General features: G+C 45.8%; 1 protein-coding gene across 1 annotated transcript in view; it reads right to left on the bottom strand.

Annotated features, from left to right (window-relative positions):
* Window positions 1-4505: 4505 nt before the first annotated feature.
* Window positions 4506-14945, bottom strand: part of OCRL (OCRL inositol polyphosphate-5-phosphatase) — a 59592-nt gene continuing 49152 nt past the window's right edge. The window contains exons 12-17 of the mRNA XM_029240226.1: window positions 12881-12904; window positions 9731-9847; window positions 8723-8807; window positions 8005-8132; window positions 7140-7251; window positions 4506-6925 (exon numbers count right to left, since the gene is read on the bottom strand). Of these exons, the coding sequence (XP_029096059.1) occupies window positions 6801-6925; window positions 7140-7251; window positions 8005-8132; window positions 8723-8807; window positions 9731-9847; window positions 12881-12904 (591 nt within the window). The 3' untranslated portion in view covers window positions 4506-6800. The remainder of the gene's footprint in view (window positions 6926-7139; window positions 7252-8004; window positions 8133-8722; window positions 8808-9730; window positions 9848-12880; window positions 12905-14945) is intronic.

Below are 14945 nucleotides of genomic sequence, written 5' to 3'. Positions count from 1 at the left end.
ATTTATTAAGTCACAGGCTGGGTTCCATCCCCCCCCCCACCTCCAGCATGATTGAGAACAGGCTTAATTCCTAGAGGGGTTCGTCAGCCTTGCTGCGTTTTAGCTCTGGCCTGCAGATAGCATAGTCATCACTCATTATGGTTATCAGAGGAAACCAGGATGGATCAATATATATCATGACTACTGGAGGAGGGGAAAATCCAACAGGTTTATAGTAAAGGATGTGCTGAGGGGACTTCCTCATGGTCACGCCCCAGTGGCTGTGTTTCAGAACACAAATTTTGGTCTGCGGTCATATTCTGGTCTGCCACTAGCCAAGTACCAAGTTAGGTAGTCTCTCTGAGCCTCTGTTTTTTTTCACCTGTGGAAGTGGGATAACGTGGTACCCTATACGGTGGTTTTCAAGGCTAAAGGTGAGGTTAAGTGTATTCGTACAGCACCTGGGATGAATGATAGCTATAGTTATTTGTTATTATTACTATTATTAAGATTTGGAGAGGGAGCATAAATCATATGACTCCCGAATAAAGCCGTCATGCCTTCCTGCTGCACAGCGAATAAAAGGCAGCCTCCTTCCCTGGGCTCTGTACGTGATCAGGTCCCTGCCTGCCTCTTGCCCAGCACGCCTCCTACCCCAAACTGTGTTTTGCCTGGCTGTTCCCTGAACTCAGCAAGCTCCTTTGCTGCCTTAGGGCCTTTGCATTTGCTGTTTCCTTTTTTTGGAAGGTTTTTTGCCAGATCTTGTGCAGCTAGGTTTTTTGTGGGACAGGTGGGTGTATATACTGTGTATTCTTCATTCAAATCAAGATACGGGATCTTTTGCCTTCCTGAGATTTAGGTCTCAGCTCAAACATCACCACCTGAAAGCAACCATCGCTGACGAAGTCCACTTGCCGTGCCCTCTGGCACATCACCCTGCTTTATTTTCTCCAGAGCTCTCATCATGATCTCCAGTTACCTTGTGCACGGTTTATTTTTATGTCTGTCTACCCCCATCCCGCCCCACCCTCCTAGAGAAAGCACTGAGAGAGCAGCCACTTTACTGTTTAATTCTATATCCTCAGTACCTTGAACAGCATCTGGTGCACAGGAGACACTCAACAAATACTTGAATGAATAGTTGATGTAGAAGATGCAAAAGGAGGGGTGATGGTGACAGAAGCATGGCCAATGAGGGTGGGAGGAGGTGGGGAGGAGGACCACTTACTTCCAAGACAGGCGGGAAGGGGGAGGGATGAGGGGAAGCTGGAGACATTTTTATATGCAGCGCAGGGCTTCGAGAGGGCTGCTTCGGCTGACCGCTTAGACATTTTCACAAACGAAAGGGTGCAGTTACCTGCTGGGGGCTGAAGGGCAGCAGAAGAGAGGTCTGGCTTTTGAGGCTAGTAGAGGGTTTTGGAATAATTATACTAGCTGCCATTTAGTTAGCAGTTATGCACCAGGTACTGTTCCAAGCCCTTTAAACATATTAGCTCATTTCATCTCTTGACAATTCTATGAGGAAAGGTACTATCATTACTTCCATTTTAAGATCTGGAAATTGAGGTCCAGAGAAGTCAATTAACTTTTTCCCAAGGTCAGACATCTAAGATGTAGCAGAGCTGGGATTTGAACCCAGGCTGTCTGGCTGGTGGAGCCTGTGTGAAGAACCACTACAATTCCCTGCCTCCCTGGTCCCTGAGGTGCGGGTCTGTGAAGGGTCAGCTAGAGATGAAGAGGAGGACTGTGGAATGAATGGTACATGGCAGGCCCAGGGGCAGCCAGCCAGCCAGCATGCTGTGCCAGGAACCCAGGAATGGGAGCAAAGAGAGTGAATGGGTCGGGAGACGTGGGTGGTTGTGACTCAGGATTAAGCATGGCAAAGACGGAGGCTGAGGCATTCTGAAGTGCGTGAGGGAAGGGGTTTCTGGGGAGAGAAAACAGCATGTGCAAAGGCCCTGAGGTGGGAAAGAGCTTAGCTCATTGGGAGGAGTGAAAGGACAGTGTCAGAGTACAGTCGCAGGGGGCGGGGGAGGGTGACTGGTAGGCATTCAAACAGTCCAACGTGGAGCCTAGGCATTGGTATTGTGTAAAGTACCCCAGGTTATGCAGCCAGAGTTGAGAACCACTGATTTAGACCTATTTCCAGGTGATACTAGTTTGGGGCTCACACTTTGAGAAACATGCTCTAGATGATTCTAATGAGTAGCCAAGGTTGAGAACCATTCACTGAACAGCACAGAGCCATGGCTTCAAAGTGTGACTGAGGAACAGGCAAGGCCCTGGTCTCCTCTCAGGGAACCGGGGCATGGGAGTAGCTTCCACAGGACCGAGGCGAGGGAGAAGGGAGCATTGGTTGGGAAAGAATGAACTTGGGTGAGGAGCAGCAAAGGTGGAAACTAAAGGGGGGCTTTATCCAAGGGGCAGGCGGAGGAAGAAGGGCTAGAAACCTGGCACTGAGGCCAGGGCACAGTGGTGCAGGAAGGAGCGAAAGGAGGCTGATGGGGAGATGGGGGGACAGGCAGAACTGCAGGTGGGGCTCCCGAGGTTCAAGGCTCACACCAGACAGCTGTTCCATGCTGGTGATGGCAGCTCATTATTCATCGTTTAGTTTACACTTCATCCCCCCTCTCCAAAAGATGGATGGCCAAACTCTGAAATACAGAAGTATGGAAGGTGACGCGATGGTGTGTGGTGGGGGAAGGGGGACAGGCTGAGCACGGGGTCAGAATTTACTGAGCTGACAAGGTTGTCAACATCAAGTGAGGTCCCGAAAGCCTAGGGCAGTGCGGCAGAGCCAGGGTCATATACTGTATGGTGCGGAGCTGGGGGGAGCGGGGACTGGTTAACATCTACCCAGCACCCACTACGTGCCCGATAGCGTGCTTGCACTTCCTTTCTTTCTCATTTAATAATGCAAGGCCTGGTGAGCCATGGGAAAGTTTGGATTTTCTTCTTAAATGTGCTGGGAAGTCACTGGAGGGTTTTTAAGAGGGAAGTGATGAGAGTGATGTAGTTAAGTCATATAAGATCAGTACTATGCCCACTCCATTTGATAGGCCAGGAAACTAGAAGTTAGCTAGTCCAGGATCATGCGTAAGGAGGCGGTGGCAGAACCCAGATTGAAACCACGCCCCCTCTAAGATAAAGCAATTCGGGCAAAATGTTAACAGTTGGTGAGCACAGGTAGGGGTCTAGGGTGTTCACTGTTCCCTTCTTTCAACTTTTCTATATGTTTGAAAAATTTTGTAAAAAAATTAGGAAAAAGAACCAGGTCTAACTCCAAAGCTGAAGCTCTTTTTTTCCCACTATGCCATGCCATGTCACTAACCTAAATGACATTAAGTCACTCATTGTCCCCTCTGAGCCTGACTTTGCCCATCAGAACGAGATTGGATCAGATCACCACCAAGGTTCTCTCCCTAACATTTCATGGTGATCTCGCCATGGCAGCATGTAGCTTTAGATCATTAGGCTACACAAAAGCCAGGTCTTCAACCTGCCCTGCGGTCAGGAAAGCCCTCACGGGTCTCCTGTAACAGCAGCCAGGGACGCGGTTTCTAACCTCTGGGAAGGCAGTCACTGAGGCTGCTCTGCCACACCGCCCGCTGCTGTGTACAAACTGCTGGCCGTCAGTCTCCGTCCACTGCGGGGGAATCACTCGCAAAAGGAAACACCTTCTTCTGCCAAGGCTTCGGGTGGGGCTAGAAAAACCGTTCATGACAACACTGAATCAGCACATGCACCAGGGTCAAGTTCACAGTCAAAGGGGCTGTAAGAGGCCCTGGTTGTCAAGCAGCCTCCAGCCGAGGCCTCTTCGGTCTCGAAGGGAAAGGAATCAGAACGCCCAAATCCATACTAGAGATCGGCGGTGGCAGGGGAATAAGCACCATGCTCCAATTAGGGATCTCCTCTTAAAGTCTCAGAGTTCAGATTAGAGCCAAAAAAGAAAAAGCACAATTAAATTTATGGACTTTGTCACCCCAAGAGGTAATATAAGTTCAAAACTGATTTTTCAAAAGTTGCAAAATGAATTACGTGAAAACGGGCTCTTTGGGAGGCATGTCTACACTACTGAGGCTATGTTGCCAAGGCCAACTGGGTTCTCCCAAAATGTGGACAGCGAAGTTTGTCAGATTCCTGGGGCTGGCGCGATCATGGATCTGACCCAGTGTGACATTTATGGGCATATTAAGAATCAACATCTTTTCTCCTAACAGTGTTATTTTGTTGCCTGAATCCCTAGGGTCAAAACAAGAATCCTTGGCTGGCCTCTGAAAGCACTGTGACTGCTTTATTAACCTCTGAAAATATGTGGCTTCTTCTCCTCTCCAAGGGCAAATATACTGAGAATTCTTACGATATTTCCCTGTAAGACAGGAAATGACAGTCCAGGCGTAGCGGTGGGGACTGCAGCAGTCAAGTGGGACCCAGTGACATAAGCCTCCCTCCTCAGTTCTTCCTAAGATCACACTTTGGTTTTTCACACAACATATATTTATTCAGAAAAAAAATTTGCAATAAATTATAATAAAAAAGATGACATGAAATACAGAATCCCACTAGCAGCTTTGCCTAGTGACCAAGACATTTGGGGGAAATACAACAAACAATTACAGAATAAGAATCAGGAAACAGTGAAAGGGAGACTAATAGCAACATCACCACGTGGGGTTGAACTGCTTCTTCCCTAAAAACGATAGATTCAGAGTCCTTCCCTACCAGCTGGATCTAAACTCCTTACTTCAGAGGCGCTAGGAAATAGTACATGAGAGGTACTCAGGAGTTAGAGGGTGGGGCTGGAGTAGGCACAGCAGGGAAGCGATTTCTTATGTCTGCTCTATTTCTTGTCCCCCCTCCCTAGAGATTGTCTAAAACCCTCAACCCTGTGTACATCCCAGGACCAGAGCTGGAAGGAAGGTTGAGGCAGTAAAGCAACTGAGTGCATCTGCCTTCTGGAGAGTGAGCCGGATGCCGCACACAGCCCCACTAACCACATCCCTGACCACCTGAAGGCCCCAGGTGGCAGTAGCCTGGGAAATGGGTCTAGGACAGGCATTTCCCTTTGTGTTACGACCCTGCCCCCGCTTCTATCATCTGCCTCTCCAGCGATCCCTTTCTGGACTAGTGGAGATGACAACACTGTTCTTCTGCTCAGTCTGCCATTAACTAAGTTCAACACCCAGCCCCTGGCCTAACAGATCTGCAGCTATTTGGCAACCAATAACTTGACTCCTACTTCTGTAATTCCCAATCAGGAGAGGCTTTAGCCAGAATATCACAGGATACATACCTTTTCTTCCCCCAAAGGACTCAACACATAAGAGATGGGGGAATTGGAGAACCACTCATGGCGGTGCTTCCGCAGCTCTCTCCTTTGATGCTCTAGAAGAGTCAATGCCCAAGACCACACACAGAGCCTATACATGAGGCTCCTGGGATTTCATGTGAACATGTGACAATGAGTCAACTCAGGGTGGTTTTAATGAAAGAAAACCAGGAGGAAGCTAACTGCATCAGGCAGTTTTACAGTCAGTGGCTGGTGGCTGGTTTGCCAACCAACATAGATTACTTTTTTTAAAAAAGGGCTGCCCCGCAGGAGCTTGAGTAAATGACAAGCTCAGAAGGTTGTCTTGGGCGGGAGAGAAGGTGCTTGGTTCATCCTACTGCACAGTCTCTTTTACACAGCACTGGAGAAGGTGACTGGGAGCTAAGGGCAGCTGGTTGTAGAGCCCAGAATCAGTCCTGATGAGGGAGTGGGTGACATCTGCCCCTGGTACTTCAGAAGACCGGAGAGGGGGGTTCTAAGGGTTATCCTCAATGCCCCTGCTGGGGGAAGGAGCAGTTTCTACAGAGAGGCCCACTTGAGGTGCAGCCTCCCTTTTTGACTGTGGTACAAGTGCTGCTCTGGAGGTGGATTTCTAAGTGGGGGATGGGCCCCACAGACACCCAGGATTGGTTCACATGTAAAATTTGAATAAGAACCAAAATGGATGGTAGGAAGCAGGACCTGTTGAGCATGAATATTCTCACTCTTGAAACACTCAAAGTGCTTCCACTCTGACTGTGATTCTCTCACATCAGTGAGATGTCATCTCTAACAGTCCCTAACATTCTGCTACTAAGTGTGGTCTGAGGCGAGAGAATATGGTTCCACCCATTGCAGATCCATAATAGGCCAATGTTAGAGAAATGTACAGATGCCATTGTAGTAGAGATGCACAAATGCATGTAACAACCACATGGAGATGGTTAACTCACTTTTGGAGACACCCAAAGAGTCACTAAGCTTCACCCAGACTTCTTTTGACATGATAGTATTAGCAGAGTAGAGAGCAAAGGGGGTGATACGGGGAGGGGGTGGGGCCAAAGTGCTTTAGACGAAGGACTACAGACAAGTCTGAGCTACAGCAAGTAGTGCTTGTAGGCCTAGAATGGGAACATCTCAGAGTTTAGGCCTCAGGTGCTAAGGACAATCATGACAGCTGGGCAGGAGGGCAACAAACACATCCCCAGGTAAAGGAGTGTAAATACAGATTTCTCTGCCTTACAAAGAGAGAACAGAAAAACACCAAAATATGGTAACTTTGGCTTGGCAATATAAGTCTAAAAGTATCTTGCTGCGTAGGGTATGGTAAAGGAGGGATTAGGAAACTCGCTTCCTTTCGCACTAGAAACAGAACTTTTTCATGCCAACAGCCTCAAAATTCTGCAACAGACCCTTCCTGTGGCATATCTTTTCAAATCATTCTGAAATACTTGGTGCCCAAGATCTTCCGCCTCTAGAATCTTGTAGAGTAGTAAGAGGAAAAGGCTTATTATTAGTCTTCATCACTCCCAAGCAGAAAACTCAGAAGGAACTGGGTAGCACGCTGGCGGTCACTTGGAGTCTGTCTTGCCATAAGGTTGGGTGGAGGCCTTAGGAGGAGGCTAGTGAAGAGAGTAGCTAGAGGGCGAGAGAAAGAAAAGGGGAAAACCCTTGGTCAGACACAACCTAAGTGAAGCCTCAGGGATGGGGGCTGGGGGGGCCAGGGGATGAGGGCAGTGGGAGGAAGTGACTGCCGCAGGCCTGGACACTAGGGAGGGAATACACGTGTGCACCGTACACGGACCGTCCTGACCAACGCCCCCGTGTGGCCATTCTTAGGAAGTGCTCTTACCGATCATGTTGGCGCTGACGTTGTTGTACTCAGTGAATTTTAACAGTTCTCGAAGGAATGCCATCAAGTAACGAAAAACATTTCTATGGCATCCTGGAAGCTGGGAAATCACCTGTTTTTTAAAAAAGGGGGTGGGCAGTGAGGATAACAGGTGGAGGAAGGGAGTAAGAAGAGCTCACAGCTGCCATAAAAGTAGTTTATAATCCAACCCTTACAGGACTCCTCCTTTATTTACTCATGACCAATATAGTACCTGTCAAATGATAACTCCTGAGGCAGAATGCTCATCCTGTTTGGCCCCTGTCCACTCAATAAGCAGGTCACGCAGTTACCACACATTCGCATGCACGCCCTGCCTCAGGAGCAGACGGGTGTTAGCCTGGTCTTTTCCCATCTCCCTAGGCAGGTGGCTGTGGTTTTCTCTGCAATGCCATTTAGCATGGGTGGCAGCACCTCCCGATGCTCACTAGTCTGATTCAGAGGTATTCTCAGCTATTGTGCATCAAAATCATTTCAAGATTAAAAACAAACACCAAGAAGACAAAAAGAAAGGCTCACAAGTGTCACCCACCCTTCCTGGTCATGTCATCCAGAATCCCATGTACGATCTGTTTCACTAATCTTACCCCAGAGTAGAGGTATCCACCCTACTCAATAGGTCAACTGGAAAAGGGTGGCAAATATAATAGGAAATAACACAACCTAAAATTTAAGGGTCCCAACTCTCAATGCTGGTGCCCTGCCATGAACAACAGATCCAGACCCATCCTATCCATAGCTGGATGCCCAGCTGGTTTGGTAAAAATCAATGATTTCTCTGTGGGGGAACATGCCTCAAACACACTCTCAGAGCAATAAAATTCACCTGTCGGCAGATCCGGGGATCCTGAGCAGAGTCGAGGCATCGCTGATAGAGCTCATAACAGATGACAGGCTCTGGCAGGGCTTCCAGGAAAATGAGCAGCGCCTCAGCCACTGAGTGATTACTGCCAGCTGGATTGACTCCCGTCAAGGGAAAGAGGCTCCAAGGAAAAGGCCACACTTAGACCTGATTTTCTCCCTTCCTCAAGGTCCCTCAGGGATGGTTTCCTTCCTCTTATTCAGAGCACCCTGATCCTAATTGGGGTTTGATATTTTATTGGTCCAGGTATGCTGCAGCTGAGTTGTTACAGAATTGATCAAAGGCTCTTGGGAGGTTTGGCCCAACTTGAAAGTCAAGGGAATGTGGCCTGTAGAATGACAGTTCACACTGGAAACTAGTCACCACCGTTTCCCATCCTCCTCCCTGTCCTGGTGACAGGAGTGATCATTGGCTTAAAGCAGAACAGCCCCATGGCTGTGGGTCCTATGTCCCATGCCAATTAAAAGTCGCCATTATCTAACCCTTGATTCCTTTTAGTAAGAGTCTGATAAGGAGAGAGGTCGAAAGTTCCTGAGAGGAATTAACTGTATAGTCAATGATTACCTTATAATAAAAGACAGCTACAAAGAAAATAAAGATGGAAAAAAAATCAAATGTAGGTGGGAAGAAGAGTTTGGGCAAGTACACATCCAGCTTCCTAAGCCTTTGTCGAAAAGGATACGGATTGTCTTGGGAATGCTGGTATCCAGACAATCAATGATCTGTTGTAACTCCTCCTGCATTCCAGGGGTTTGGAACAGGTCCTCCTACCAAAGAGGTCACAATGAATGGAACACAGCAAAATGATCAGCACTAAGGTTCTGACGATCACGCAGGGATCAGGAGAGCAGCAGGAAGCAAAGGGCAGGGTGAGGTGCATATTCGTGATTAGGAACACGAATATGTTCCTAATATATAAAAGGTGTGACAACGGCCCCTTTTCCCTTTATCATCTCTATAATCCGTCTGAAATTTTATTTCAAACTAGAAAATTATCTTCAGAGGTTTCAGCCTGTACCTGATATGGCAGGGGACTAGAGGACTCCATGGGGAGACCAGGTGTTCCCACTTCTAGCCTCCTGACAAGTAGAAGGCAGAATCCAAACATGGAACCACATTCAAATACTGATACACAGAATGCTAGGGTAGGAGTAAAAGGGCATGTCCATACCAAACCTTGCCTTCAAGTTCTTTCACTTTTCCATAGGTAAGACAACATTATCTTTCAATTTAATCCCATTTTCTTTTTTGGAAGAATGGGTTAGGGGTGGCAGGTATTTTAGATAGGATTGAAAAGTGAGGACCAAATTAAAGAAATGGGCTTGAAGTTTGCTTTGGACTTTGAAATCTGCAATGCTTCCATGACAGCTAAAACAGGCGTTACAGATTCAGGTGCTCAGCAGTCCAGGGGAAAGCATGTGTAGCCAGGAGACAGGGGAGGAGTTCGGCCCTGCTCCGCCATTACTCTTATGCCGTGGTCTTAGGTAAATCACCTAGCTTGCATGCTTCAGCTCTCACATCTGTAAACGGGGATACTTCCATCTGCCCAGGCAATCTGATATGACAGTGCTGCTCTGCGGAGGTGGCTTGGGAAAGTTAAAAGCACTGTACATACTGACGTGAGGTATTATCATTTCCCACTGGACTCACACACCTTCCAAAGTTGCAGGGCAGGCCCACTCTCACTCACCTGGTGACAGGCGTGTCTGAATAAGTGATCTACCAGGAGCCAGATCTCCTTGGGGACCTTAAGAGGTTTCTCACTGGCACCTTCATCCAAGGGAACCATCTGCAGCAGGGATTTCTCCTAATAGATAAAAAGGGGTGAGAATCAAAAGGGTCTCAATGAAAATTTCTATGTGTAACAATCTCCCTCAAATTCTGCTTATGTGGGTATGATCTGATCTTCACCTCTTAAGACTTTTCATTTTTTCTCACTGGGACACTCCTGGTCAGAAGGCACTCGATACGGATTCCCACAGTTAAATGATCTCCTTTTCTAGATGCTTCACTTAACCGTTAAGCATTCCACTTGGGTTTATTATGTTTATCACGTGCATGCATTGTGTGCTGTAAATCCTTTCAAGGGTGACACTGAGAACCAGCAATACAGTCACGGTAGAGCCCACACACCACCGGAGACTCATGGACCATTACATTACAATTGTCAACAGAGCACTTTGAGAGAGCAGCATCTACTTAGGTTTTTGTTGACTTTTTGTTGTTGTTGTTGTTGACTTTTAACTTATTCTTCTTTCAGGTCTTACCACAAATATCACAGTTTGCATTGTTGATTTAAATGACATTCTCTGGTCCTCAGGAATGAAAGACAATTCACATTAGACCTACATATATGAATATTTCAGGCTTGATAGAAGGTCTAATTTTTTTTTTTGCAGTACGCGGCCCTCTCACCGCTGCGGCCTCTCCCGTTGCGGAGCACAGGCTCCGGAAGCGCAGGCTCAGCGGTCATGGCTCACAGGCCCAGCCGCTACGCGGCATGTGGGATGTTCCCGGACCAGGGCACGAACCCATGTCCCCTGCATCGGCAGGCGGACTCTCAACCACTGCGCCACCAGGGAAGCCCAGAAGGTCTAATCTTAAGGCACTAAAACTCAAAGTCTTAAGATACAAAAATAGTAAACTGAATACAGCATACCAAGAGCCAGAAATACCACGAAAAGTCTAGGCTCTGAGTCCAGAAGTTATTCTTTATAGTAATAGCTCAGCAAAGAATTCTTGGGGCTTTGACTCCTTTCACCTAACTTTCTACCCTATGTTAGATTCTCCTGAAAGAATCTCAGAGGAAAACCCAGAAGTGACCTAAATTAGATCAGTAATTAAATCTGAACTTGAAAATGGGGAATAAATTCAATTATCTTATGTTTATATAGTCAAATATAAATTATACCGAAAAGATATCTGAAATAGCTTAAAAGGCATCTGAAGGCAGCCTTCATAAAAAATCTAGTGGAGAAAATGGTGACCAATTTTTGGCATCTTCCCCCTTCTACACCTCCGGCTTAAGGTCATATATATGTTCAAATTTAGGAAATGCTGTAAATTTGATCCACAACCCTTATTTAGCCATGTCACTTTAAGGGAAAGAAGAGAAGCATTTCATTACTTCCAGATAGTGTGTACACTAGAACAGAGCAGAGGGTTCTTCTTGACGTTCTGTTCTTCAATACACACTGGTGACCTTTTAAAGCCACTGTGCGCCTTTCTAAGGGAACAAGGAAGAGAAGGCAGCATGACAGTTGGTTATCATTTAAAATCTATCTTCTTCACATTCGTTTTGCTTCCTTTCTTTCTTTCCGTGGGAATCTATCATTTGATATTCACGTTTCCTATAGTTGCCAGACCTTCTATCAGTGGCTCACCCACTAACTTCTTTCCAGTTGCAAGTATTAAATCCAGGCATCTAGATGATATCTGAGCCAAAACACTGTCCATAATGCACTCTGCTCACTTTCTGGACCAAGTGCAACACAAGTACAGATTCCTTAGCAGACACCTTCAAAGTTACCATATATAAATTATTCAGCACTGATTCATGTACTTTAAAAAAAATCTGACATCCAATTAGCACTCTTCCTGTACTAAGGCATTAAGGCAACACAAGGCACTGTTCAAGATGAAAAGACACATGGCCTGCTATTAACAGGGAAGGGCTGGGAAGCAGAGCCATCTCAATCCTTAGTGGTTTCAAAAGGTTAATAAAATGCCAGTAAGTTATATACACCATCCACTATCCATTTTCAAATTCACGTGTGATAATATGAAATGTCATACTTGTATCTCTGAAGTCTCGAGAAAGATTATGCACAAGAAACAATACTTTTTTCAAAAAGTCCACAAATTATCCTGAACTCTAATTTTCAAAGGGAAACCAGGCATGCTTTGTCTTCTTCTTTCAATGGGACACATTTAGTGCCTGATAAGCTCACACTCTGTAACGTTAGTGCTATTAACTGAAGCTCAAAAACAGTATACCATCTCCACCAACAAACTGCATTAAACTCCACCAGATGGGGAGGTCACGTTAGATACTGTGTGAAAGTACTTTAAGAATGTTTTTCAAGCCCACGTTTCTCTACCGGATGGCCCTGTGTGGAGCCAGGCACCCTCCAGCTTGAAGATGGGGAGGTGGCAAAGCACCGCATTAGGAGCGTTCACTCGGTTCCTTCACTGGGTATTCAGAAGACCCAGGTTCTAGTTCCCTCTGCCCCATACCCCTGATGTCAGGAGCAGTATAACTTCAGCGAGGTTTTTAACCTTCTTGGGCCTTGGTTGTCTATTAGAATGGAGAAGACACCTTACCCTGTCTGAAGGCAGGCAGCTCTACCAGACGATCCCTTATGATCTCATTCAGCTCTAGGATTCTAGTCTATGATCTGTTTCTTGATCGTACCTGTGTATTCTTTCAGTAATTAATCACTATTATCACTTCCCCCAAATCACTCTTAATGCAACAGAAATTCATTTCTGCTTTTACTATCATTGGAAATGGAAAATGGCAAACAGTACCCTCCTCCATCTCACAAGCTTTCACATACATCAAGACAGCTCTTTAGTTACTTCTTATTTCAAAAATACAAATCTGAAACCTTGAGTCCTATTACTTTTATGTACTGGGTCTCAATGACTTGACTGGTGCAGTAAAATAAATATCTTTCCTGTACTTCAGACACACTTAAAGACAGCTGGCAGGACTTTGGGGGATTCTCATGGAGTCAGAGGTGTCTGATATGGGAAAGCCTCGGGATAAATTCCAGGGACCATGGCTAAATGTTAATCAAGCACAGGGAAACACATAACCGCCAATGGATTGCATTACCTTTTCTAGGAAGCTGTCTTCTTCCTGAGAGCAGAGCAGGAAAAGAAAGTCATTGACAGATAGAAAATGATTAGAATTAATTTACAGAATTAGAAACAGATCAGTATTATTAGAATGCACTACCTCACTAGATACATTTTAAATTCTTCAAATAAATCATGATTGTTGAAAATGGAACACATTCTCATATGCAAAGTTCTCTATCATGCGTATTCAAATTTTGTGCAGTATATTGAGGCTATCGGTCAAGAGACATACATGTCCAGTCCTAGACTTTTGTGTCTTTTGGCAGCTGCCAGCTGAGCCAGCCAGACACCCACTGATATTTCCTTTTCCTGTGCTGCCTGGAGGCAGGCCCTGCCGCTATGCTGTGTGGCACCTCGCTCACCCTGACGCCACTTCAGTGGAAGAATTTGGCTGTGAGCCCGACAGCGGCCATTCAGGAGATGGTAAGCTTCTCTCCTCTCCACTGCCATGCCTCTCACCACCATAGCTAGCCTCCCAAGCAGTATCTCACACTCCTTTCCATCGCCTGGTACCCTCTCCCCTCCTCAAGGGCCCCTAAAGTCCTCAAATATGGAAGTCCCTCTGAAATGCAAATTCATTTCATTTCAGACCTTTGTGGACCATAAGATCCATCATTATCCCCTACTGGGTTTTCCTATAGAGTATAAGAGAAAAAAGAGAAGCAGGGGAGAGGGAAAAAGGTACCTTTTTAATCGCCTCTGTCTTTTGTGCTATTATTACAATGTAACAATGACAACAGCGACAGTAACTACTGCCACCACTTAGGAGGCATCTGCCATGTAGCAGTAATTGCAATGGGCTCTTATACAATGTCATTTAGTCTGCACGTATGCACAAAGTAGCTATTATTCCCGTTTTACAGATGAGGAAACTGAGGCTCTGGGAGATTAAATCATTTGCCCACAGTCACACTATTAGGTATTAAGTGGCAGAATCAGGATTAGAACTCAGGTCTGACTGACTCCACAGTCATTACCACTATGCTCCCTTAGATAACTTGAAAAGGATAAACTGACTGCTTCTTAGACAGAGAGGCAGGGGAAAGCTTGGAGAATGTATTCTACTCCCAGCAGGCTAAAGACAGTTATAAGGCAGCAGGGTTAGTGGAAAGAGTACAGGCATGGGTGTCAGACAGTCCCGGGTACAAATCTTCATGCTACCTCTTATTATTTTGTACAGACTGCAGGCAAGTTAGTAAACTTCATAGAGCCCCAGTTTCTTCATCTCTATAACAGGGATAATAACACTTACCTCACAGGGACACGGAAGCAGTCTAAAACACAGGGGGTGTGGGGCAGTGGTGACACAGTATGCCAGCAGCAGGCCTGGTCTCTCAAAGTTCCCTGCACCCCCCAGCAACTTCCAACCCCGCCATGGGCCGCCAAGAACTTGGATATAAATCCCACGTCTCGGTCTGAGAGTAAAAGGAAAAATCCTGATCTTACCTTCACAGATGTGCAGGAGGTTGGAGGTGGGGAAATATGTGTTCCCTGATACTCCAAGTAGTAATGCTGAATGTATTTGTCCCAAATGACTGTTATATATGCTGGGTAGGGTTTTTAGTATTATTAGGTACATTATGAATTAAACATGCTCTTGTAGGTTTACCTAGACTTTTAAATACCATATATAGAATGAAATAAAAATAATCAGAGTAACAGTGCTTTAAAAAGTATACAATATTCATAGTATTGTAATTATAACACTTCTTAATGTGGAAGTTAATTCTGAGTGCCAAACATCTAATTTAACTAAATTTTGGAGCATAACCTTTTTTAAAATTTAGAACTACTTATTAACAAAGAGAGACTCTGCTTGTCTGACAGACTTCTCTATTTTCCCTCCTATGAATATGTGCCACATGATATGATGAGTAAAACCAGGAGAGTTTTTATATACTAACCTGTCAAACCAAGCCCTCCAAAAGGTTTTCTTCGGGCATTGACTACCTACCAGTGCAAGGCATTGAGCTAAATGTCTTTGAGGGGTAGGGGGGGTATGAAAAGTGAGGCTACAGAGAGGGGAAAGACACGGTCCC

The sequence above is a fragment of the Monodon monoceros genome, unplaced genomic scaffold, assembly GCF_005190385.1.
Source record: "Monodon monoceros isolate NGI ecotype Baffin Bay Population unplaced genomic scaffold, NGI_Narwhal_1 Super_Scaffold_22, whole genome shotgun sequence".
Classification (NCBI taxonomy): Eukaryota; Metazoa; Chordata; class Mammalia; order Artiodactyla; family Monodontidae; genus Monodon; species Monodon monoceros.
This window is presented reverse-complemented; position numbering and strand designations above follow the sequence as displayed.